General features: G+C 44.7%; 1 protein-coding gene across 1 annotated transcript in view; it reads right to left on the reverse strand.

The window, feature by feature from the left end:
• LOC144491933 (limbin-like) overlaps positions 1 to 26,112 on the reverse strand; it is a 154,147-nt gene that overhangs the window by 19,076 nt on the left and 108,959 nt on the right. Inside the window, exons 17-19 of the mRNA XM_078210194.1 lie at positions 20,179 to 20,406; positions 12,735 to 12,943; positions 6,265 to 6,352 (exon numbers count right to left, since the gene is read on the reverse strand). Of these exons, the coding sequence (XP_078066320.1) occupies positions 6,265 to 6,352; positions 12,735 to 12,943; positions 20,179 to 20,406 (525 nt within the window). The remainder of the gene's footprint in view (positions 1 to 6,264; positions 6,353 to 12,734; positions 12,944 to 20,178; positions 20,407 to 26,112) is intronic.

Raw genomic sequence — 26,112 nt, forward strand, 5'->3', positions numbered from 1 at the left:
CATACTGGATCTGGTATTGGGGAATGCGCATGGCCACATGGTCGATGTTTCAGTAGGGGAGCAGTTCGGGAACAGTGACCACAATTCAGTAAGCTTTAAGGTGTTGATGGATAAAGATAAGTGTAGTCCTCAAATTAAGGTGCTAAATTGGGGGAACGCTAATTACAACAATATTAGGCAAAAACTGAAGGATGTAGATTGGGGGCAGATGTTTGAGGGCAAATCAACATTTGGCATGTGGGAGGCTTTCAAGTGTATGTTGATAGGGATTCAGGACCGGCACATTCCTGTAAGGATGAAGGATAAGTATGGCAAGTTTTGGGAACCTTGGATAACGAGAGATATTGTGAGCCTAGTCAAAGAGGAAAGCATTTGTCAAAGCTCGGAGGTTGGGAAAACACGAAGCAAGTGTGGAATACAAGGAAAGTAGAAAGAAACTTAAGCAAGAAGTAAGGAGGGCTAAAAGGGGTAATGAAAAAGCATTGGCCAGCAGGATTAAGGAAAATTCCAAGGCTTTTTATACATATATAAAGAGCAAGGAGGTAACCAGGGAGAGGGTTGGCCTACTCAAGGACAAGGGAGGGAATCTATGCTTGGAGCCAGAGGAAATGGGCGAGGTATTAAATGAGTACTTTTCGTCAGTATTCACCAAAGAGAAGGACTTGGTGGATGATGAGTCTGGGAAAGGATGCGTAGATAGTTTGAGTCATGTTGAGATCAAAAAGGAGGTGGTATTGGGGTTCTTGAGAAACATTAAGGTAGACAAGTCCCCAGGGCCTGATGGGATATATCCCAGAATACTGAGAGAGGCAAGGGAGGAAATTGCTGGGGCCTTGAGAGAAATATTTGTATCCTCACTGGCTACAGGGGAGGTACACACAGTAAGAAGTCTCACAACACCAGGTTAAAGTCCAACAGGTTTATTTGCTACCAAATAAACCTGTTGGACTTTAACCTGGTGTTGTGAGACTTCTTACTGTGTTTAGCCCAATCCAACGCCGGCATCTCCACATCATGACTACAGGGGAGGTCCCAGAGGACTGGAGAATAGCCAATGTTGTTCCTTTGTTTAAGAAGGATAGCAAGAATAATCCAAGTAATTACAGGCCGGTGAGCCTCACATCAGTGGTAGGGAAATTATTGGAGAGGATTCTTCGAGGCAGGATTTATTCCCACTTGGAAATAAGTGGACGTATTATTGAGAGGCAACATGGTTTTGTGAAGAGGAGGTCGTGTCTCACGAACTTGATTGAGTTTTTCGAGGAAGTGACGAAGATGATTGATGAAGGTAGGGCAGTGGATGTTGTCTACATGGACTTTAGTAAGGTCTTTGTCAAGGTCCCTCATGGCAGACTGGTGCAGAAGGTGAAGTTGCATGGGATCAGAGGTGAGCTGGCAAGGTGGATACAAAACTGGCTCCGTCAAAGAAGACAGAGGGTAGCAGTGGAAGGGTGCGTTTCAGAATGGAGGGCTGTGACAAGTGGTGTTCATGATGTAGACCGTCCTCATGTGTGCGGAACGTGGCTATCAGTTTCTGCTCAGCGACTCTGCACTGTTGTGTGTCGTGAGGGCCGCCTTGGAGAACGCTTGCCCGAGGATCGGAGGCTGAACGCCCGTGACCGATGAGGTGCTCTCCCACAGGAATACACATCTCTTTAACCTGTGCTCAATGCTTCCTCCACTCACATTGTCTGTATCTTTAAGACCTGGTTGGCTGTAGAGATTCGCATTCTAATCAGTATTCTGTAACTTGACTTTGTGTCTCTGTATGCCCTGTTTGAGAGCAGATATCCACTCCATCTGACGAAGGAGCAGCGCTCCGAAAGCTAATGGCATTTGCTACCAAATAAACCTGTTGGACTTTAACCTGGTGTTGTTAAAACTCTTACAAGTGGTGTTCCTCAGGGATCAGTGCTGGGACCTTTGCTGTTTGAAATATATATAAATGATTTGGAGGAAAATGTAACTGGATTGGTTAGTAAGTTTGCGGATGACACAAAGGTTGGTAGATTTGTGGATAGCGATGAGGACCATCAGAGGATACAGCAGGATATAGATCATTGGAGACTTGGGCGGAGAGATGACAGATGGAGTTTAACTCAGACAAATGTGAGGTAATGCATTTTGGAAGGTCTAATACGGATAGGAAATATACAGTAAATGGCAGAACCCTTAAGAGTATTGATAGGCAAAGGGATCTGGGTGTACAGGTACACAAGTCACTGAAAGTGGTAATGCAGGTGGAGAAGGTAGTCAAGAAGGCACACTTGCCTTCATTGGCCAGGATATTGAGTTTAAAAATTGGCAAGTCATGTTGCAGCTTTATACAACCTTAGTTAGGCCGCACTTGGAATATAGTGTTCAATTCTAGTCGCCACATTACCAGAAAGATGTGGAGGCTTTGGAGAGGGTACAGAAAAGATTGACCAGGATGTTGCCTGGTATGAAGGGCATTAGCTATGAGGAGAGGTTGGAGAAACTTGGTTTGTTCTCACTGGAGCGACAGCAGTTGAGGGGAGACCTGATAGAAGTCTACAAGATTATGAGAGGCATGGATAAAGTGGATAGTCAGAAGCTTTTTCCCAGGGTGGAAGAGTCAATTACTAGGGGGCATAGGTTTAAGGTGCGAGGGGCAAGGTTTAAAGGAGATGTACGAGGCAGATTTTTTACACAGAGAGTGGTGGGTGCCTGGAACTCGTTGCCAGGGGAGGTAGTGGAAGCGGATACGGTAGTGATTTTTAAGGGGCGTCTCGACAAGTACATGAATAGGATGGGAATAGAGGGATATGGTCCCCGGAAGGATAGGAGGTTTTAGTTAAGTCGGGCAGCATGGTCGGTGCAGGCTTGGAGGGCCGAAGGGCCTGTTCCTGTGCTGTGATTTTCTTTGTTCTTTGATTTACAGTACTTATGTACAGCAGGGGAATTCATCCACTATCTCGGCCAATATTTAATGCCTAACCAACATCCAAAACAGATTAAACCAGAAAAGTGTCGAGAGATATTTCTTAAGAATATGGTTCAGAAATGGCTTGTTCCCAGTCCATAATGTATATCTGATCCTTGTAGAAAAAGCTAGCATAAGTGACCTCAACATCACCTGTGTCCTGCTCTGACCAGCAAGAGAGAAAATTCATGAAGTAATCCAACAGACAAAATAGTTTCATTTTCATCTAAGGCTGACTCCACCATAGAATGATGAGTTGCAAATCTCTGCTCCTTTCAATTACATAGAGTACAAGGTTTCCACAATTTGACACAGATGCTACTATATTGAGAATTTCAATCAAAATAGTGCAGCTTAGTGCAAAATGCTGTGCTCAGGTTGGGTCAAGACACAATATTGGGCGAGAGAGGAGCTCTACTCTGTCTTTGGATCATATGACTTGGGGGAAGGTCTGACGCTGATTCCAGGAGCCGGGAGTAAAAAATACTCCATTCCCAACGCTGGCAGTCATCATGAAACCGTTTCAAGTTGCCAGACTCTCCACGGATACCAAACAGCAAAAGGCTCAAAAGAGGGATGAAGAGATGAGAAGCTCGAAAAGTTTCCTTGGGGGCTTGATGCTGCTGAAAACCTAAATCTCCATCTGACCCAAGCTTTCCTTCACTCGATCCCGATGGTCTAATGTGTCCACCACTCCCCAGACCACCGCTCACCCTGCTATTGGTGTTATTCCTTTCTGCCAATTCGCCGACGTTCACACCAAGCTTGGGCGCGATTTCAGATCCGAGTCTGTTACTGAGACCCTGGAATTAAACTGGTCCAAACCTCACGTCGTCAAGTTAGGGCAATCCTGTCACATGCCCCACTGGCTCCAGTGCCCTTCACCAGGGATTAAAATGGAGTTGTAAAAATATCTAGGCCTTCATCCGTTTAAAAAAAAAAATAGCTATACATATGGCCAAACAAGCTCAAAAGTACACGTGCCCGAGGCTGGACTAACCCAATCTAATCACAGGAAGGTTATGACGCAGACCTTAGCCTGTTTAATAAACAGCTTCTACTTGATTAGAAACACTTGAGTTCTTCAGCAGAAAGAACTCTAAACCTTTCAGGATATGCAAATCTATTTCCCACTGAATGAAAGTAACCGTGGTCAGGCTGCACAGTTTCATGCCTGCCAATTACACGGGAGCAGCTGACAAAGAATGGAGATTTTTTTTTTATATTGTGACCATCAAACTGGAGAAATGAAACTGTTGGAAGTAATTCAGCGATGAAATGGAACAAAATGATTAGAGACATTCCTGCCTCTTTTCCATATGTCAAACTGCCAACTCAAATAACATGGCACGAAGCAGAGAAGACACTTTCTTCTCTGTGACAGGATAAGACTAGTGAAAGCTGATGGCAATTCTGCCATCGTTCAACTCAGGCAAAGGAACTCTTGTATATTAAAAAGAAACGCTTTCCCCAACAGGCAGGGGAATTATAGGTACGGAATTATGCCTCGCTGGCAGCAAACATCTTTCAGGACATGTCTCAACTCTGATATTCAATTCTAACTGTTTATTCAATATATCACTCCATTTTTGTTTGGGATAAACACTGCATTCATAATAAAAGAGAACAATACTGAAGGAAGTAGAGCTGAAACTACATTGGAGATTGAGAGCAACTAAGGCAGTGATTCACATCCTGTGGAACCCCCAATTGGGGGTCACAGTGTCAGTGAACGTGAGGGCGAAAATAAAATCACATCCATCACCTCCCCCCCCAATACTTCCTAGAAGTAAAACGCAATCACAAGACGACCTCCCAGTCTTGGACACTTTGATTGGCTGGGGAAGCTTCTGATCAGGTGTGCTATGGTATAACAATGCATCTACATAAATCATAGAATCTACAGTGCAGAAGGAGGCCATTCGGCCCATTGAGTCTGTACCAACTCTCCGACAGAACAACCCACCCAGGCCCTATCTCTGTAACCCCACGTATTTACTCCGCTAATCCCCCTAACCTACACATCTTGAGACACTAAAGGGCAATTTAGCATGGCCAATCCATCTAACCTGCACACCTTTGGACTGTGGGAGGAAACTGGAGCACCCAGAGGAAATCCACGCCGCAGACACAGGGAGAATGTGCAAACTCTACAAAGACAGTCACCCAAGGGTGTAATTGAATCTGGGTCCCTGGCATTGTGAGGCAGCAGTGCTAACCACTGTGCCACCATGCAGCCCTATATGTTAGAGATTTCCCCAGAATGGGCAATGATGGAAGCAGACTCAGATTTAGCGACTCGGCCTGTTCACTGAGGGATCGTGGTTTTCAAACTGATATGATGTATTTATTATATGTTATCTACAACACGCAACCTTTAACAATTATAAGCTGAAAGTTACTCTGCTGCTATTTTACCATCCTGTTTTTGCTGATAACTGGGGTCGTATTAATTTTTAAATGTTAAACCAGAGTCATATTGGAAAATGGTTTGGGAAGCACTGGCCTAGGGTAATGTAATCACTACCGCACAGTGGCAGAGTGGTTAGCACTGCTGCCTCACTGCGCCAGGGACCCAGGTTCAATTCCGGCCTTGGATCACTGTCTGTTTGGAGTTTGCACATTCTCCCCGTGTCTGCGTGGGTTTCCTTCGGGTGCTCCGGTTTCCTCCCACAGTCCAAAGATGTGCAGGTTAGGTGGATTTCCATGCTAAATTGTCCCTTAGTATTCAAAGATGTATAGGTTAGGGGGATTAGTGGGGTAAATACGTGGGGTTATGGGGATAGGGCCTGGGTAAGTGCTCTGTTGGAGAGTCGGTGCAAACTCGATGGGCCGAATGAGAGCTCTGACGAAGGGTCATCCAGACTCGAAATGCTGCCTCAACTCTCTCTCCACAGATGCTGTCAGACCTGCTGAGATTTTCCAGCCTTTTCTGTTTTTGTTTCAGATTCTAGCATCCGCAGTATTTTGCTTTTATTTACATGGTTGACAGGGAAGTCCCAAGCAGATTAAACAAGAACAAAGAATATGGTATACGTTTTAACAGTAACACAAGTCACTGAGAACACAGTATTCTGGAACATCAGTAACAATATTGCATGGCATACATTACTACAACTTTGGAGAATTGCAGAGGTTTATAATTGGATAATGTTGCATTTAAAGATTCAGCGATGCTTGGAAGAATCAGTGAGCCTGTGATGATAAATACATTAACATTCAAACCTGCCCATATATTTTAAAAAGAAAACAAATACAAGGCAGAAAGTGAAAGTATTAAAATGGTGCACTTAATCCTACATTTTGATGTATAATATTACCTGATCCTGGAGATTCAGTATTGTCCTCACCACCAGCTCCCCCTTGATATCTTCTAATAACTGACTACACCTATCTTCATCTCTTAATCTGGAAAACATTGTAGAAGTTAATATCGGATTTGGTTTTGAATCTTCATTCTGTCACCAGGCAATGTACTCAGCACAAGTCTTGTCAGGAGACCACAAGGCCGTCAACCCATACACCAAATAAAATAGTAACTACTATCAAATCAACCGAAATAATGGGAAAACCTATCATGGTAATACATCAAGAGACTTTGACTGAAGCTGATGTGGTTCTCTGTCCTGTTATTTACACTTAATCAAAACATTTAGCATCTAAACAGCCCATGTGGGGTGAGGGGAGGGGCGGGGCGGGGCGAGGGGCAGGGCGGCGGGGCGAGGGGAGGGGTGGGAAACTACAATGCATTAGAGGGCAAGGAAATGACGTCATCTATTAAAGTGATGTCACTGACAGGCAGGCGGATAACTGGATGATGTGTGTTTGTTAGTCTCCGTCCTGCTCTCCAGTCGCCTCGGATTTCCCTGCCACTGGGCCAAGACCTCACTCCACTGGGACCAGGGTGTGGTTGGTGTGCATCGACCATCCCACATTTTTAAGAATCATGCACAAGCATCTTCCACCCCAACCCCACCCACAACCACAGTGTGTGTAATTAAATCCATTTATAGTCCGAGTACCCAGGGATTAGCTCACTGAGAGCCACAAATGGAGATGCACTCATCAAAGACAGAGAGACATCAATGCCCCTTGGAGAGAGCACTTCGAGGACCCTCTCAACCAAGATGTAGCCTTCGACACGTGCCCTCAACACCATCCCGCAACGTGCTACCCACCACCATCTCAGTGCAATGCCAGCTCACTGTGAGGCTGAAAAAGCCACCCGACAGCGGCAAAACAACAAGACCTCCAGCACAGATGGAATCCCCACTGAAGTATTAAAATGCAGCGGAAGGCACTCTTGACAGGAATCCAGAACTTCATCACCCTGTCTGGAATGAAGAGAGCATGCTGGGAGATCTCAGAGATGCCTTAATTGTGATCATCTCCAAGAAAGAAGACAGGTTGACTGTGGAAATTACAGAGGGATTTCCCTATTCTCCGCCACGGGAAACGTCATTGTGAGAATTCTCCTCAACTGCCTCCTCCCAGTGGCTGAAGAGCTCCTCCCTGAGTCTCAGTGCGGCTTCCACCCACTAAGAGGCACAATGGACATAATCGTCAGTGTACGACAAATCCAGGAAAAGTGCAGGGAGCAGCATCAACCTCCGTACCTGGCCTTCTTCAATCTCGCAAAGGCCTTTGATTCTGTCAACCGTGAAGGATTGTGGAACATCTTCTTCAAATTCAGTTACCTGCGGAAATTCCACACCATTCTCCACCATGACATGTAAGCCGTGATCCTCACCAATGGAACCACCACAGACCCAGTATGTGTGCAAATTGAGGTGATGCAGGACTGCGTCATCACGCCAATGCTCTTCTCCATCTTCCTCGCAGCAATATCCGCCCCCCCGCCCCCCCATCACTTTGAAGCTCCCCACTGGAGTGGAGCTAACCTACCGGACAAGCGGGTGAATGTTCAACCTCTGACATCTCCAGGCCAGAACCAAGATCACCCCAACTTCTGTCATCGAGCTGCAGCCTGCATGTGCGCACACTCGGGAGTCGAGATACAAACCATCGTCGACACATTCACCGAGGTAGATGAGAGAATGAACCTCAGACTGAACATCCGGAAAACAAAGGCCCGCTCCTGCCACATAAAACTGCCCCCCCACCATCAAGATCCACGGTGAGTCCCTGGACAACATGGATCGTTTCCCAAATCTCGGGAACCTCCTAATGGCATGAACAGACATTGACAATGAAATCCAGCATTGACTCCAAGTGCCAGTGCAGTCTTCAGACGCCTGAGGAACCAAAGAAAAACCAAGACCTCAAATCCAGCACCAAGCTCATGGTCGAGAGCAGCCCTGTTTCCCTCCCCCACTCTTCCCCAACACCACCCCCCCCTCCCCACTTCCTGTATGCATCAGAAACATGGACAATGTGCAGCAGACACCTCAAATCCCTGGAGAGATATCACCAACTTTGCCTCTGCAAAATCCTGCAAATCCACTGGCAGGATAGGCGTACCAATGTAAGCGTCCTCTCCCTGGCCAATATCCCCAGCATCCAGGCACTGGTCACACTCAACCAGCTGTGATGGGAGGGGTCACATTGTCCACATGTCTGACACAAGACTCCCGAAGCAAGTGCTCTACTCCGAGCTCTGCAATGGCAAGCGAATACTAGGAGGGCAGAGGAAACACTAACAAGGACACCCAAAGCCTCCTCCCTCAATAAATGCAACATCCCCATTAACATGTAGGAATCACATGGCCTAGAACACACAAACTGGAGGAGAAACATCCGTGAAAGTGCGTCACCGGGTGGAGCACGCAGAGGCCAAGCGTAAACAGCAGACAGAGAGTGCAGACTCCAGAAGTCCCACCCACCCACCTCATCAAACACCCCCTATCAAACCTGTGCCAGAGTCCACGGAATGGACTATTCATCCACTGCAGAAAACCACCTCCCCCGAGTGGAAGCAAGTCATCCTCAACCCTGAGGGACTGGCAAAGAAGGAGATGACATCAAGAGGTCCAGGATGACAGGAAGAGAGGCAGCTAAACCTGGAACATAGCACATCTGTCCAATCCAGCTGCCGAACGCACTGAAGAAGAGCTAGGTAATGAACAGGTATGGATACCATTTCATTATCATACATGGTAGCAGGAGGTAGAACACCAGCATTAACGTACAGCAACTTGAGACCATATTTGGTACTTCCATTGCAATAGCATCTAGACATGGTAGAAGACTAGTTTCCAATGACAAACACCATACAGTTTTTCCAAAGGAAACAGTGTGGTATCAACACTAGTTTAATTCTTTGGTGGATCATTAAATGCACTTTATTTCTCCTTTGTCCAGAAGGTTTCTTTCAGACTGGCTACAAGTTTGGCAGTACCTAGTTAATAACTGAAGGATTGGCAAGGTAAGACTAGATGAGAGTGGGTGGCATGGTATTTATTGGGCCACGGTATGTTGACAAAATGGACAATGCTGGTTATGCAAGGACTATGATTAACAGAAAATGTGCTTAGTTAGTGACTGGTGCACTAGACCTCCTGGCTGCAAGACTCCTTCCTGCATTTGTAGCTCGTCTAGCTTATTGCTCTCCTCTGATCATGGTTGGTCCTGCATCTTCCCACCCTCCTGCCAACTGATAACTTCTTTTTATGGCAAAATAGTGCAACATGACACAAATAGGGCAGGATTCTCCGACCTCGCCCGCAGCTGGGATTCTCCTGTCCCCGTTGCAGTGAATGGAGATTTGGCCGAGCACCAAATTCCCTGTTCTCACTGGCAGCGGCAGTGGGGCATGAACGAGCGGAGAATTCTGGCCATAGCGATGATTTTGAGGATTGCTATGCTGTGCAGTAGGAGCTCTTTAATTGGCTTCGAACAAAATCTTTGCTTTATTTTGTAACGGATATGGCGAGAAGATTACTGTTTTGGACTGATGTATGAAGAATGAACAGAGGGCCTTCCTTACCTATATCTATTGACTGAAACTGGAACTGGCAAATCTGGCTATTGAGTGCCAGAAATGTGGCCTGGTCCTTGTGGGACTCTGACTACATGGCATGAACGCACCAGGAGGCTTCACTTTATTCAAAAAAAAGACCAAAACAATAGAGATACAATCAACTGCAAGGTAATACAAGACGTGAAATTGGTCCGAGGCAAGGGTACGTGTAAGGCAATAATGAATTGGCAGCTTGTTTACACCCTCTCCGATTTCCGTTTCCATAAACGGCAGGATATAAAACAGGCTGCCGATACACGACTGCACATTTTGTGCTTCCATTCAAGACAAATTTCATCCCCACAGTACCTCAAACAACAAGCACGCAGACAAAGAAAACAAGTTTGTGATGTCCAGTTATATGGATGCCTGGTGTATCAGCACATTCTGGGGATCTTGCCATATTTATGTATCTTTTTATTCATTCGTGGGACATGGGCGTCACTGGCTGACCAACATTTATTGCCCACCCCTAGTTGCCCGAGGGCAGTTGACAGTCATAGAGTCGTAGAGGTTTCCAGCATGGAAACAGGGCCTTCGGCCCAACTTGTCCATGCCGCCCTTTTTTTTTTAAACCCCTAAGCTAATCCCAATTGCCCGCATTTGGCCCATATCCCTCTATACCCATCGTACCCATGTAACTATCCAAATGCTTTTTAAAAGATAAAATGGTACCTGCCTCTACTACTACCTCTGGCAGCTTGTTCCAGACACTCACCACCCTGTGTGTGAAAAGATTGCCCCTCTGGACACTTTTGTATCTCTCCCCTTAAACCTATGCCCTCTAGTTTTAGACTCCCCTACCTTTGGGAAAAGATATTGACTATCTACCTTGTCTATGCCCCTCATTATTTTATAGACCTCTATAAGGTCATCCCTCAGCCTCCTACGCTCCAGAGAAAAAGTCCCAGTCTATTCAGCCTCTCCTTATAACTCAATCCATCAAGTCTCGGTAGCATCCTAGTAAATCTTTTCTGCACTCTTTCTAGTTTAATAATATCCTTTCTATAATAGGGTGACCAGAATTGTACACAGTATTCCAAGTGTGGCCTTACCAATGTCTTGTACAACTTTAACAAGACGTCCCAACTCTGGTATTCAATGTTCTGACCGATGAAACCAAGCATGCCGAATGCCTTCTTCACCACTTTGTCCACCTGTGACTCCACTTTCAAGGAGCTATGAATTTGTACCCCTAGATCTCTTTGTTCTGTAACTCTCCCCAATGCCCTACCATTAACTGAGTAAATCCTGCCCTGGTTCAATCTACCAAAATGCATCGCCTCGCATTTATCTAAATTAAACTCCATCTGCCATTCGTCAGCCCACTGGCCCAATTGATCAAGATCCCGTTGCAATTGGAGATAACTTTCTTCACTGTCCACTATGCCACCAACCTTGGTGTCATCTGCAAACTTACTAACCATGCCCCCTATATTCTCATCCAAATCATTAATATAAATGACAAATAACAGTGGGCCCAGCACTGATCCTTGAGGCACACCGCTGGTCACAGGCCTCCAGTTTGAAAAACAACTCTCTACAACCACCCTCTGGCTTCTGTCAAGAAGTGGAGATGCCGGCGTTGGACTGGGGTAAACACAGTAAGAAGTCTCACAACACCAGGTTAAAGTCCAACAGGTTTATTTGGCAGCAAAAACCACTGTGGTTTTTTTGCTTTTTTTGCAAAAACACCACTGTGGTTTTTGCTACCAAATAAACCTGTTGGACTTTAACCTGGTGTTGTGAGACTTCTTATTCTGTCAAGAAGCCAATTTTGTATCCATTTAGATACCTCACCCTGGATCCCGTGCGATTTAACTTTGTGCAACAACCTACCATGCGGTACCTTGTCAAAGGCCTTGCTAAAGTCCATGTAGACAACATCAACTGCACTCCCCTCATCTACCTGCTTGGTTAACCCTTCAAAAAACTCTATTAAATTTGTGAGACATGATTTTCCACTCACAAAGCCATGCTGACTGTCCCTAATCAGTCCTTTACATCTCTAAATGCCTGTAGATCCTGTCTCTCAAAATACCTTCCAACAATTTATCCACCAGAGATGTGAGGCTCACTGGCCTGTAGTTCCCAGGCTTTTCCCTGCAGCCCTTCTTAAACAAAGGCACAACATTTGCCACTCTCCAATCTTCAGGCACCTCACCCATGACTATCAATGATTCAAATATCTCAGTTAGGGGACCCGCAATTTCCTCCCTAGCCTCCCACAACGTCCTGGGATATACCTCATCAGGTCCCGCAGATTTATCTACCTTGATGTGCTTTAAGACTTCCAGCACCTCCTTCTCTGTAATATGTACACTCCTCAAGACATCACTATTTATTTCCTCAAGTTCCCTAACATCCATGTTTTTCTCAACAGTAAATACTGATGAGAAATATTCATTTAGGATCTCACCCATCTCTTGTCAACCACATTGAAGTGGCTCTGGAGTCACAGACCAGGGCAGATTTCCTTCCCTAAAGGACATTAGTGAACCAGATGGGTTTTTCCGACAATCGACAATGGTTTCGTGCTCATCAGGTTCTTAATTCCAGATATTTTTTACTGAATTCAAATTCCACCATCTGCCATGGCGGGATTCGAACTCAGGTCCCCAGAACATTAGCTGAGTTTCTGGATTAATAGTCGAGCAATAATACCACTAGGCCAATGCCTCCCCGAATATAAATTTACACGTAATTTGCTCCTTTATTGAACCTGGTAAACACAGTCCCTGCTGCTTACAGTAACTGCTGTTACTTTTACACATTATTTCGAATCTTCCTTTATTAACACAAGGCTGTTACCTTTGACTCTCTGCTTCCATCAGAACTTTAAGCTTGAGCATGGCCTGCTGTAGACAGGTAAACATCTGGCTGCTGCTTTGTGCTGCATCATCTTCAATGGGATGCCTGCTCTGCGTCAAAGTCCAGCTGTTCTGTTCCATCAGCTCCCTCTGGATACCAAGCTCGTGCTGCAGGGTATCTGAATGCAAACAGGCAAGTTGCTCCAGCTCCTACAGAAAGGAAGACGAGATGCTATCAATCCTGGCACTGGGCACACAGGAAATCAGGAGAAACCTGTTTCTATGGACATCTGAGAAGTCCATGCACCCAAAAGCACTCTCATAACCAGTATACTGTGATCCCTTACGTGAACAGTTTGACATGATCAGTAGACCTGCTTCATAAGTCAAATATCCTCGTTACGGTGAGGGGCGGGGAAAATTGGAAAATGAGATCTTTTTTAAAGTTTATTTATTAGTCACAAGTAAGGCTTACATTAACACTGCAATGAAGTTACTGTGAAATTCCCCTAGTCACCACAGTCCAGCGCCTGTTTGGATCAATGCACCTAACCAGCACGTCTTTCAGAATGTGGGAGAAAACCCACGCAGACATGGGGAGAACATGCAAACTCCACACAGACAGCGACTCAAGCTGGGAATCGAACCCAGGTCCCTGGTGCTGTGAAGCGGAAGTGCTAACCATGGTGCTACCGTGCCGTCCCATCTTGCCAGATCGTGCCAGCGGGAATCCCGTTTTCTGATTCTCACAAGAGTTTGCTCCCACGGCGAGCGTCATTTGCACTCACGATGATCGCAGGCACAAAATCGTTCCGTCTATCCTGCATTCACTCTATCCCTTCCGCTCTCTTCAACATTACAAATATGAAAGATTTTTAAAATGTCAGATAAAATAGAAAATAGGAAACATACAAGTGATCAATTGGAGGAAATGTTAATACCCTCTGTAAAATTATTCATTAGAACTCAGTTTTCTGATAAAGGGTCACAACTACAAAAACTGAAGGTAGCTTACAAAATTTTAAGTATTTTGAAATTTGTTTAATTGCTCTATTTTAATAATATTCTGTTCTTTTGTTCTCTCATCCAAAATGAACTTCACATTTTCCCACATTATACTCCATTTGCCAGTTTTCTTTCCACTTACTTAACCCTTAACTCTTTGTAAACAGTTTGTATCCTTCTCGCAGTTTGTTTTTCCACCTATATTTGTGTCGTCTGCAAATTTGGCTCAGTTTATTCGATTCCTTCCTCCAAATCATTGATGTATATTGTAACCAACCAGACTAGCAAATACTTGCCCTGGGACATCAGTCCTGGTCCTGCCCAATGTGTAACAAAGAACAAAAACAGTACAGCAGGAACCTTCGGCCCTCCAAGCCTGCGCCGAACACGTTTATCTATCTAAACCAACCGCTGATATCCCTCTATTCCTCGTTTGTTCATATGCCCTATCAAGATAAGTCTTGAATGTGGCTAATATAATTGCCTCAACCACCTCATTTGGCAGTGCATTCCAGGCCTCCACCACCCTCTGTGTAAAAACTTCCCCCGCACATCTCCACTGAACCTTCTCCCCCTTATCTTGAACTTGTGCCCCCCTTGTAATTGTTACTTCTGCCCTAGGAAAAAGCTTCCAACTGTTCACCCTATCTATACCTCTCATAGTTTTATAAACTTCTATCAGGTCACCCCTCAGCCTTTGTCTTTCTAGGTAGAAGAATCCCAATTTATTCAATCTCTCTTCATAGCTAATACCCTCCATAGAAAGCAACATCCTGGTAAACCTTTTCTGCACTCTCTCCAAAGCCTCCATGTCCTTCTGGTAGTGTGGTGACCAGAATTGGACACAGTATTCCAAATGTGGCCGAACCAACATTTCATAAACTGTAACATAATTTGCCAACTTTTATACTTGATGCCCCGTCCGATGAAGGCAAGCATGCCATATGTTTTCTTCACCACCTTTTCCACCTGTGCTGCCACTTTTAAAGATCTGTGGACCTGTTCTCCCAAATCTCTCTGTGTGTCAATGCTCCTGATTGTTCTGCGTTTATTTAATAGCTCCCATCTGAATTGGATCCACCAAAATGCATCACCTCGCATTTGTCCGGATTAAATTCCATCTGCCATTTCTCCACCCAATTTCCCAGTCTATTTATATCCTGCTGTATTCTCTGACAATCTTCATCACTATCCACAACTCCACCAATAGTAGTATCATCCGCAAACTTGTTAATCAGACCAGCTACATTTTCTTCCAAGTCATTTATATATATTACAAACAGCAGATGTCCCAGCACTGATCCCTGTGGAACATCACTAGTTACAGACCTCCACTCAGAAAAATGCACTTCCACCGCTACCTTCTGTCTTCTAAGGCCAAGCCAGTTCTGAATCCATCTAGCTAGTTCAGTCCTGATCCCGTGAGACTTAATCTTTTGCACCAGTCTGCCATGAGGGACCTTGTCAAATGTCTTGGTTAAGTCCATGTAAACAACATCCACAGCCCTTCCCTCGTCAATCATTTTTGTCATCTCCTCAAAAAACTCAAGTAAATTATTGAGACATGACCTCCCACGTACTCCCATGCTGTCTGTCACTAACAAGACCATTCAGTTCCAAATGTGTATAGATCCTACTCCTAAGAATCTACTCCAACAGTTTCACTATCACTGATGTCAAGCTCACTGGCCTATAATTACCCGGGTTATCCTTGCTACCCTTCTTAAATAACGGGACAACATTGGCTATCCTCCAATTCTCTGGTACCTCACCAGTGGCCAATGAAGAAACAAAGATTTCTGTTAGAGGCCCAGCAATTTATTCTCTTGTCTCCCACAGTAATCTGGGTTAGATGCCATCTGGCCCTGGGGATTTGTCCACCTTGATGCTTTTTAATTCACCTAACACTTCCTCCCTCGTAATGATGACTTGTTCTAAAGGGTTTGTACACCTCTCCAAGACACCATCAATCGATGTGTCCCTCTCCTTTGTGAACACCGATGCAAAGTATTCATTAAGGATCTCACCCACTTCCTTTGGTTTTACACATTATTTCCCTCCTTTGTCCTTAAGTGGACCAACTCTTCATCTAGCTACCCTCTTGTTCCTAATATATGTATAAAATGCCTGTCCAGTTTATACTGGCCCCACCTACCCCAGAATTGCTCGCAATGTACCAAGAATGTGAAAGCCTCCCTTTTGCACCATCTTTCCACCCATGTAGTCATCTGATATCTCTACTCTGACTACTACGTGGCACTAGTAGTAATCATGCAATCGTTACATTTGAGGTCCTACTTCTCAACTTACTTCCTAACTCCCTATATTCAGCTTTTAGGACCTCATCCCTTTTTTCTCACCGATATCATTGGTATCGATGTGTACCACGACCACTGGCTGTTCATCTTCTCCCTTCTGAATATCTTGCAGCCACTCTATGATATCCTTGACCCTGATGTGAGATGTCGGCGTTGGGATGGGGTGGGACAGTAAGAAGTCTCACAACACCATGTTAAAGTCCAACAGGTTTATTTGGTATCATGAGCTTTTGAAGCGCTGCTCCTTCACTCACCTGATGAAGGAGCAGCACTCTGAAAGCTCATGATACCAAATAAACCTGTTGGACTTTAACCTGGCGTTGTGTGTATCCTTGACCCTAGCACCAGGGATGCAACATACCATCCTGGAGTCTTGTTTAGTGCTCAGAAACACCTATTTATTCTCCTTATAATTGAATCCCCTATAACTATTGCATTCCCACACTTTCTCTTCCTCTCCTTTGCCAACCATAGTGCAACAAATTGGACTGTTACTGCAAGTTCCTTTAATGTTCTTTTAGTTGAGGATTTAAGCTAGCAATAAGTTTCTTACATTGCCAGGGGGTAAAGATAGTAGAGGCATTAACAGTGACATTTCTGGTTTTGCAGTGATTATGGTTTATGATGAGGAAGTTGGGAATACCATGAATCGTGCATTGGATGGTGATGGATGAGATACAAGACTGTCCCGGGAGCATATTTCCAGAGCTTATATTTAAAACCTCTTACCTTTGGGAGCGCTTTACTACATTTAAACGCGCGATACAGATGTAATTTGCTGTTGTTGATACATCATTTAATTGTCTTGCTCTTAAACTTTGGAAATCCGTTACCCTTGGCCCAAAATAGGTGGTTGTTGAAGCAGGCAGCGTTACGACATATAAAAATTAAATGGTTCAGGGAAGTTAAATCCAGAATGTTACTTTAGAGTATGGCGAGAAAGGAGGAACAGAAGACATTAATAGTAATCAGCTAGAAAACTTTCACTGAGAAAAGAAATAAGTGTTTGAATAATCTCTGGGTGGGATTGTTAAGTTAAAAATAGATAACTGGAATGCAAAGCTTTGATAGGCCTAATAGCTTTTTCTTGTCTAAAACTCTATATGTGCTCAGTGGAGCTAAGCTTTATAAAGTCCACTCTCCCAGTGAGGGGAATTTTCAATTCATAGTAAGGGCCAAGAAGCACATTGGCCATCGTGATGTCCTGTTTGCTGTTGCTCGTGCCCCAAAATGGTGCTTTTCCAAAGATTGAAAAAAAACTGGTATTTATATGGTGCCCTTGATGGTATCAGAATGGCACAGGACACTGTACAACCAGAGTCAGCTTTTTCACAGTGAGGAAGCTACGGCTGGAGGGAGTGTGTGTTGTAGGTAATGTTACAGTACTGTTGTTGTGATTCTCCAACACATGATCCTGTGCACTCAGCTTTCTTGGGATAGTGGAAACATCCCTTTCATTCAGAAACCCACATTACATTCGTTTTTAACTTTTTAAGTTGGGGGCGTCACGGTGGCACAGTGGTTAGCACGGCTGCCTCACAGCGCCAGGGACCCGGGTTCGATTCCCAGCTTGGGTCACCTGTTTCTGCATGTTCTTCCCGTGTCTGCGTGGGTTTCCTCCGCATGCTCCAGTTTCCTCCCACAGTCCAAAAAATGTGCTGGTTAGGTGCACTGGCCATGCTAAATTCTCCCTTAGTGTACTCGAACAGGTGCCTGAGTGTGGCAACTAGGGGATTTTCACAGTAACTTCATTGCAGTGTTAATATAAGCCTCCTTGTGATTAATAAATAAACTTAAACTTTAACTTATTTTTTGTACAATATTAGAATCCAGCTCCAACAACACTCAAGGAGCTCAACACCAGCCAGGACAAAGCAACTCCACCTGATTGACACCATATCCACTACCTTAAACATTCACTCCCTCCACCACCGACACAGAGTAGCAGCAGTGTGTACCATCTACAAGATGCACTGCAGCAACTCACCAAAGCTCCTTTGACAGCACCTTCCAAACCCACAATCTCTACTATCCAGAAGGACAAGGGCAGTAGATGCAAATGCAAAGTCCTATTATGCAAAGGGAAAAAAGTATTAAACCATTTAAAGGGGCCCCTATTATTCATCATTTATATAAATGACATAGATGACTATGTGGAGGGTAGGATTAGTAAGTTTGCGGATGACACAAAGATTGGTCAGGTGATTAACAATGAGGCTGTGTGTCTTGGGCTACAGGAAGAGATAGACGGATGGGCAGATAAGTGGCAGGTGGATTTTAACCCTGAAAAGTGTGAGGTTATACACTTTGGAAGGAGTAATTTGACAAGGAACTATTCAATGAATGGTACATTAGGAAATTCTGTGGAATAAAGGGACCTTGGTGTGTTTGTCCACAGATCTCTGAAGGTGGAAGGGCATGTTAGTAGGATGGTGAAAAAGGCATATTGGACACTTGCCTTTATCAATCTAGGCATAGATTACAAAAGCAGGGAAGTCATGAGGGAATTGTATAGAACTTTGGTGAGGCCACAGCTAGAGTACTGTGTGCAGTTCTGGTCGCCACATTACAGGAAGGATTTGATTGCACTGGAGGGGGTGCAGAGGTGATTCACCAGGATGCTGCCTGGGATGGAACATTTAGTTATGAAGAGAGGTTGGGTAGGCTTGGGTTGTTTACGTTGGAGCTGGGCAGATTGAGGGATGACCTGCTCGAGGTGTACAAGGTGATGAGGGACATGGACAGAGTGGATAAGGAACAGCTGAGTTGAAGGGTCAGTCACGAGAGGACATAGATTCAAGGTGAGGGGCAGGAGATTTAGGGGGAATGTGAGGAAAAACAGAAGATGATGGTGGTCTGGAATGCACTGCCTGGGAGGTGGTAGAGGCGGGTTGCCTCATATCCTTTAAAAAGTACCTGGATGAGCACTTGGCACATCATAACATTCAGGGCTATGGGCCACATGGAATTAAGTAGGAGTTCAGGTGTTTTTAATGAGTCGGTGCAGACCTGATGGGCCGAAGGGCCTGTTCTGCACTGTACGATTCTAGGATTCTATGGGAACACCACCACCTACAAGTTCCCCCCCAAGCCACTCACCCTCCTGACTTGGAACTATATCCCCGTTCCTTTACTGTGACAGGTGTTATGAAGTTGCATATGTAAGGTTAAAACTGTGATGTTTGAAAATGTAAATAGTGAAAAGAAATGTCAAAAAAAAACAAGAGAAATCATATAGCATTGTCTCTTTAAATAAAGAGCTTGCCACCTCGTTAGTCAGAAGGAGGGAAAGGCGAGAATCTCATATAAAATCCTGCAGTTTAATATATCAGAAAATCGTCATCTAAAGAGAAAGATACCAACTCAGAATGTGTTCCAGATGGAAGCAACAGAAGAAAGTTCACAATTCCAACAGACGCCTGGTATTATATTCCTTGAGAGTGACTATATTCTGTAAGGATTTATATCATTGTTCCTGAATGACTCTTGTAATATTCAAACAGCATTCTCTTGGGGAGTTTATTCAGTTTGTTAATTGTTTTAATAAGGTTGTCACCAGTTTTAAAATAAAGACCTGTTAATTGCTCATGGTAGAGAATGTCAGATCCTGCTTTGATTTACCAAAACCAGTAGCATCCTACTACCTCACCCACATTTGTATAAGATTACAAGGCGAGGTATATTCCTTTGGGTGGTTCCAAAATCCCGCAGAGGGACAAATAACACCGGCAAAACGTCATAACACAGGCAAAAAGCACGCAGTACCCAAGCAGAGGTACTGATTCTTCCGGCAATTCAACTTTATTTACACTCTATTCCTAGGGGTTGGAATCAGGGTTAGAACTCTACGAATGGGTGTGTTTCACAGTCCAAGAGATGCATGAAAAATTCACATTGGGCCCAGAGTTGACGAGGCTTTGGCAAAGCTAAATTTTATAACAATGATAGTTTGAAAAAGTAAAGATACTGAAGGCAATATTAATGTTTCTGACCTGACAGGATTCATGCATTATCTGACAGGCATTCAAAATAGGCTAGAATAGTAAGTTAAACATAATTTGACAGAGGAGGAATAAAATTAGGTTTCACGTTATAAGTATACTTCTCTTAAATAACACTCACATGAATGTGTGCCTGAACAGTCTGGGTACACTCGGGCTCGGGCACTGACTCTGCTGCGCTTAGTTCTTCCAACAGCAGTGTCTGGAAGTTGAGAATGGCGGTGTGAATCTCCAGAGCCCTCACCTGCTTCTCGGCTTTGCCAAGCTGAATTGAAGCCATGCAGGTGCCTAGCTTTTCTTCCAGATCCTTCATCTGATTGGCTCTCTGGTGAAGCAGCTCAGTAGAAACCTGGAATAACATTTAGTCAGCATCTTATTATGACACCCACAACAATTCCAAAATCCAAGAAAAAACCCTGCAGACACAAGTCAGACAGTACAGACAGTGTTTGGAATATTTTAAGAACAGTAATGATTTAAAAGGTGCACTTCACTGGTAATTAACATCACTCAAGCCACAAGCAGCTTCAAGCTACGGTATGTGATAGAAGCACTCTGCCGACTTGCAATAATTGCCCAATGATGAAGAGGCTCTCTGATAGAAGCCTCTTAAATTAATGTATTTAAATCTATTTTATAGACCAAAATTTACAAGGAAGAGAATCGATGGGAGTCCCACAAGAGGGAACATCCTCTCCACATCACCTTATCAAGACCTCTCAGGATTTTACATATTTCAATCAAGTTACCTCTTACTCCTCTAAACTCCAGCAGAAACAAGCCTAGCCTGTCCAGACCTTTGGACACACTATCCTGCCTAAACGAAGGAAGTACTGAGGCAACGCATTTTTATTCGACTATCTTCATGAACTGGGTTTGATTCCCGGCTTGGATCACTGTCTGTGTGGAGTTTGCACATTCTCCCCATGTCTGCGTGGGTTTCCTCCGGGTGCTCCTGTTTCCTCCCACAGTCCAAAGCTGTGCGGGTTAGGCGGATTGGCCATGCTAAATTGCCCCTTTGTGTCAGGGGGACTAGCTAGAGTAATTGCATGGGGTTATGGGGATAGAACCTGGGTGGGATTGTCACCACTGCAGACTCGATGGGCCGAATGGCTTCCTTCTTCACTGTGGGATTCTATGATAATTCTATGTCAAAAATAAAAGTCCTGTAACTCCTAGGAACAGCACACAGAGTTTAGCAACTGTACTAAGTTGTACAAACATGTATAAATTATGAGCAGAAGTAGGCTACTTGGCCCCTTGAGCCTGCTCCACCATTCAATAAGATCATGGTTGATCTGATTGTAATCTCAAATTCACATTCTCACCTACCCCCGATAACCTTTCACCCCCTTGTTTATCTAGAATCTATCCACCTCTGCCTTAACACTTTTTAAAAGACTCTGCTTCCAATGCCTTTTGAGGTAGAGAATTCCAAAGATTCACGACCATCTTCTCATCTTTGTCTTAAATGCGCATCCCCTTATTTTTAAATGGCGACCCCTAGTTCTAGATTCTCCCACAATGGTTACATGTTTCAATCAAGTCGCCTTTTACTCTTCTAAACTCCAGCAGACTCCAGAAGCTTAGGCTATCCTAGCTTTTGTCATGAGGCAACCTGTTCATTCCTAGTATTAGTTTGGTAAACCTTCTCTGAACTGCTTCCAACGCATTTACATCCTTCTTAAATAAGGAGACCAATACCGTACACAGTCCAAAGATGTGCGGGTTAGGTTGATTGGCTATGCTAAATTACCCCTTAGTGTCAGGGGGATTAGCAGGTTAAATAAGTGGGGTTATGGGGATAGGGCCTGGGTGGGATTGTTGTCAATGCAGGTTCAATGGGCCGAAGGGCCTCCTTCTGCATTATGATCCTCACTCAAGATGAGGTCTCACCAATGTCCTGGACCACCGAATCATAACCTCCCGACTCAAACCCCCTCGCAATAATCGATAATATTGTATTAGATTTCATAATTATTTGCTGATGTTAGCTATGTTACATCAGAAACTAATCTGACTACAGAACAACTATGCATACAAGAGTAACCCATTTCTCAAATCTGTCATATGAATAACTGAAATTTTCATGTTTGACCTAAATTATAACAGAAACAAAGGCCTTTATTTTAAACTCCCTCCACTGCCCCAACAAGCATGACAGAATCTGACCACAACTCAAACTCATTCGCACCCCGTTAAATTATAAAGTGCATAATTCAGGGCTCGGTCAAGGCTCTCGCAAAAGGCAGTTAATCACCAGGTCAAGAGTGTGGTCGGGGCGGCACGGTGGCACAGTGGTTACATGGTGACACACTGTTGCCTTACTGTTGTTAGGGACCCTGGTTCGATTCCCGGCTTGAATCGCTGTCTGTGCGGAGTCTGCACGTTCTCCCCGTGTCTGTGTGGGCTTCCTCCGGGTGCTCCAATTTCCTCCCACAGTCCGAAAGATGTGGTGGTTAGGTGCATTGGCCATGCTAAATTCTCCCTCAGTGTACTCGAACAGGTGCCGGAGTGTGGCGATTAGGGGATTTTCACAGTAACTTCATTCCCCGCTTGGGTCACTGTCTGTGTGGAGTTTGCACATTCTCCCCATGTCTGTGTGGGTTTCCTACGGGTGCTCCAGTTTCCAGTAACAGCATGTATCTTGGGGCAGCGTCTCTGGGCAAAGACTAGTCCCCCAGATTAAAATTGGGATTAGGAATGGAGCTTGCTATTCACAGTTCGGATCCCAAAGGATTTGACATCTTCTACGCGTGGGCAGCACGGTGGCACAGTGGTTGGCACTGCTGTCTCACAGCACCAGGGACCCCGGTTCGATTCTGACCTTGGGCGACTGTGTGGAGTTTGCACATTCTCCCCGTGTTTTTCCTGCGGGTGCTTTGGTTTCCTCCCACAGTCCAAAGATGTGCGGGTTAGGTTGATTGGCCATGTTAAATTACCCCTTAGTGTCAGGGGGATTAGCAGGGTAAATATGTGGGGCTACATGGATAGGGACTGGGTGGGATTGTTGTCGGTGCAAGCACAATGGACCGAATGGTCTCCTTCTGCACTGTATGGATTCTATGATACTTAAAAGGTTCCCGACTCTAGGATAGGCTTCTCCTATGGTTCACAATACCTCTGAGCTGGCATGAACATCATCACCTTTACAAGCTGGCCCAATTCCATCAAATCTTTGCAGGGTGGGGGTGTCTAAAATGCTAACTCCCGCGGTGGAGACAGCGACATTGGAACTGCTGGGCGCGGGCTTGCAACCTGAGCCCATATCCCACGCTACAGAAGATTGCCAATGAAGGGAATGGGGGACAGGAAACCTGGAATCGGGTGCTGCCCACCTATTTTAAAGCCAGCCAATCCCACATCGGGATGGGCAGAAATCAGGAACAATATTTGAAGAGCAGCAAGATAGAGGGTTCGAGGGAAAGCGAAAAGAAGAGTGGCAATAATTTGGATTGCTCAACTGAAGAACCAGCACGGAAGAAATGAGTCAAATGGCCAGTGGTGTAAGCGTTTTTTTTATAGACACAACAAGACAGGCTAGGAATGCAGAACAGACCTATCTAATCATAATATTTCACATCAGTACAGATATTCCACAGCCCAATGATTTGAGACTTTTAGACTTGAAACTTTAGACATTTTAGACTTTTGAGGAAAGTAAGCAAAACTTGCAAACTTGCTGTGTTCAGCATTCATATGGAAACATCCTTTCTCCTTTGCCTTGAAATCTTTCCAAAAGTAAGGATGTGCAGATTCCACTGGAAGGCAAAGAATTAATGTGAGAAAATTCAGTTGTTGTTTCATGTTGCTTCCCCGTTGCGGGAGCCAGTCAGCCAGAAACTGGTTTGCTGCACTAGTGATCTTGATGGGGCTTTTGATGAGGAAACGAGGCCGGGGAATTTCTTGACAATTCGTTTGCAGTTTAGGGATTTTGGATTATTGCAGCTTCAATGGATGATCTGGATAAAGCTCCCCCCTTCGTTCCCAAGTGGCCCTTAAGTGGCTTTGAACATGACCGTGCACAGTTTGAATTTTAATTTTCAAAAGGAAAAGCAATTTAGCTGTCAGATTTAGCACAGCGATAGCACTTTCGCCCTCCCATTCAAAAACTGTGGGTTCAGGTTCAGCTCCACAGGTATGAGTACATAGCCTAAGCTTACATCCCACTGGAGTACAGAAGGAGTGCTGCACTGTTGGAGGCTCCTTCGCCTCTCTCGGGTGGTCATTCCCACAGTGTCTTGATAAACAGTTCTCTCTCAATCGACATCACTGAAACATATGTTTTAATCAGATTTATTTCATTAGTGTTATAGTGGGACCTTGCTTCATGCCTGGATGCGTGCAGCCTCAATAACACTCAAGAAGCTTGACACAATCAGGACGAAGCAGCATGGTCGATTGGCACCTCTGAATCAAAGAATCCCTACAGTGCAGAAAGAGGCCATTCAGCCCATCAAGCCTGTACCGACCACAATCCCACCCAGGCCCTATCCCTGTAACCCCATGTATTTACCTTGCCAATCCTCCTGACACTAAGGAGAAAATTTAGCATGGCCAATCAACCTAACCCGCACATCTTTGGACTGTGGGAGGAAACCAAAGCACCCGCAGGAAAAACACGGGGAGAATGTGCAAACTCCACACAGTCGCCCAAGGTCAGAATCGAACCGGGGTCCCTGGTGCTGTGAGACAGCAGTGCCAACCACTGTACCACCGTGCTGCCCACGCGTAGAAGGAGGCCATTCAAGCCATTGAGCCTGCACTGACAACAATCCCACCCAGGTCCTATTCCCGTAAATCCACGTATTTACCCTGCTAATCCTCCTGACACTAAAGGGGAAGTTTAGCATGGCCAATCAACCTATATGGACATTTACGACAGTGAATACACTTCAAAGCTACCACTGGCTGAGAGGGGAATTCTGAGGTGCTGGGAGGCAATATAGAAACAGAAGTTTTTTCTGATTTTGGCAGGGATCATCCTCCTTTACAATGGATGAGAGTTTTGTTATGCAGCACTGCACTTTTTAATTTGCTGTGAAATCGTCACTGCTTCCCTGTGACACATCAACTGGATTTTCAAAACAGGGTTTGGCAACCTGACGCAAATTTTCAATTCAAATGCTCCAATTGGGCAGAAGGCAAAAGCTTTGTACCCAATCAGAAGCACGGAGCGCCCCCAGGAGACTGGTCCTGCCTGCTTTTGCACCAGAGGCAAAAGTAGCGGCTGCCATGTCGGGGCTGCTGCTGCCTTGCCGAAGAGAACAGGTTGCCCCTGACAGGGCCAGAAACTTCGATGGAGATGGAAGTGGCCATGCAGACTGGTTGACAGCAGAAATGACCCTTTGAAAATTAAAAACCATCTCGGAGATGTCAAATCCTTTGGGATCCGAACTGTGAATAGCAAGGTCCATTCCTAATCCCAATTTTAATCTGGGGGACTAGTCTTTGTCCAGAGACGCTGCCCCAAGATACATGCTGTTACTGCCAGTCCTACAAGTTGTCTGACAAGAACTACTGCACCAAATCCACACTCCTGACAACAACAAATACTGTCAAAAAATTCCAGGGCAGTGCAACTCAATGCTAAACTATGCTCAACTCTTTCATAACTGCAAGACCAATTTAAACCCAAGTATGAAAACAGATCAATAACTTGTTTCATAATGTAAATTACAATGTGGTTGAAGCAGGTATTTGAGAACTATTTGCTTACTAGTTTTTCTGAGGACAACCACAGATAGTTTTCATACATAGCCATACTGCTTTGAAAAAGGGAATCTCGACATTTAGAGCCTGGCTTTGGACGGTTCTTGATAGTGCTGAAGTCATTGTCACTCGAAGTTAATTCTTTTTTAGGCCTGCAACCTTCCAGTAAGATAGCTTGTTTAGTTTCACTTCTTTCATTCTGTTCTTCACCTTTTTTGATACTGTAACTTGTGCTGACATATTATGGCTCATCGAATCCCTACACTGCAGGAGGCCGCCATTCGGCCCATCGAATCTGCACCGGCCACAATCCCACCCAGGCGCTATCCCCATGACCCCAAGT

Source organism: Mustelus asterias, chromosome 1 (assembly GCF_964213995.1).
Source record: "Mustelus asterias chromosome 1, sMusAst1.hap1.1, whole genome shotgun sequence".
Lineage (NCBI taxonomy): Eukaryota > Metazoa > Chordata > Chondrichthyes > Carcharhiniformes > Triakidae > Mustelus > Mustelus asterias.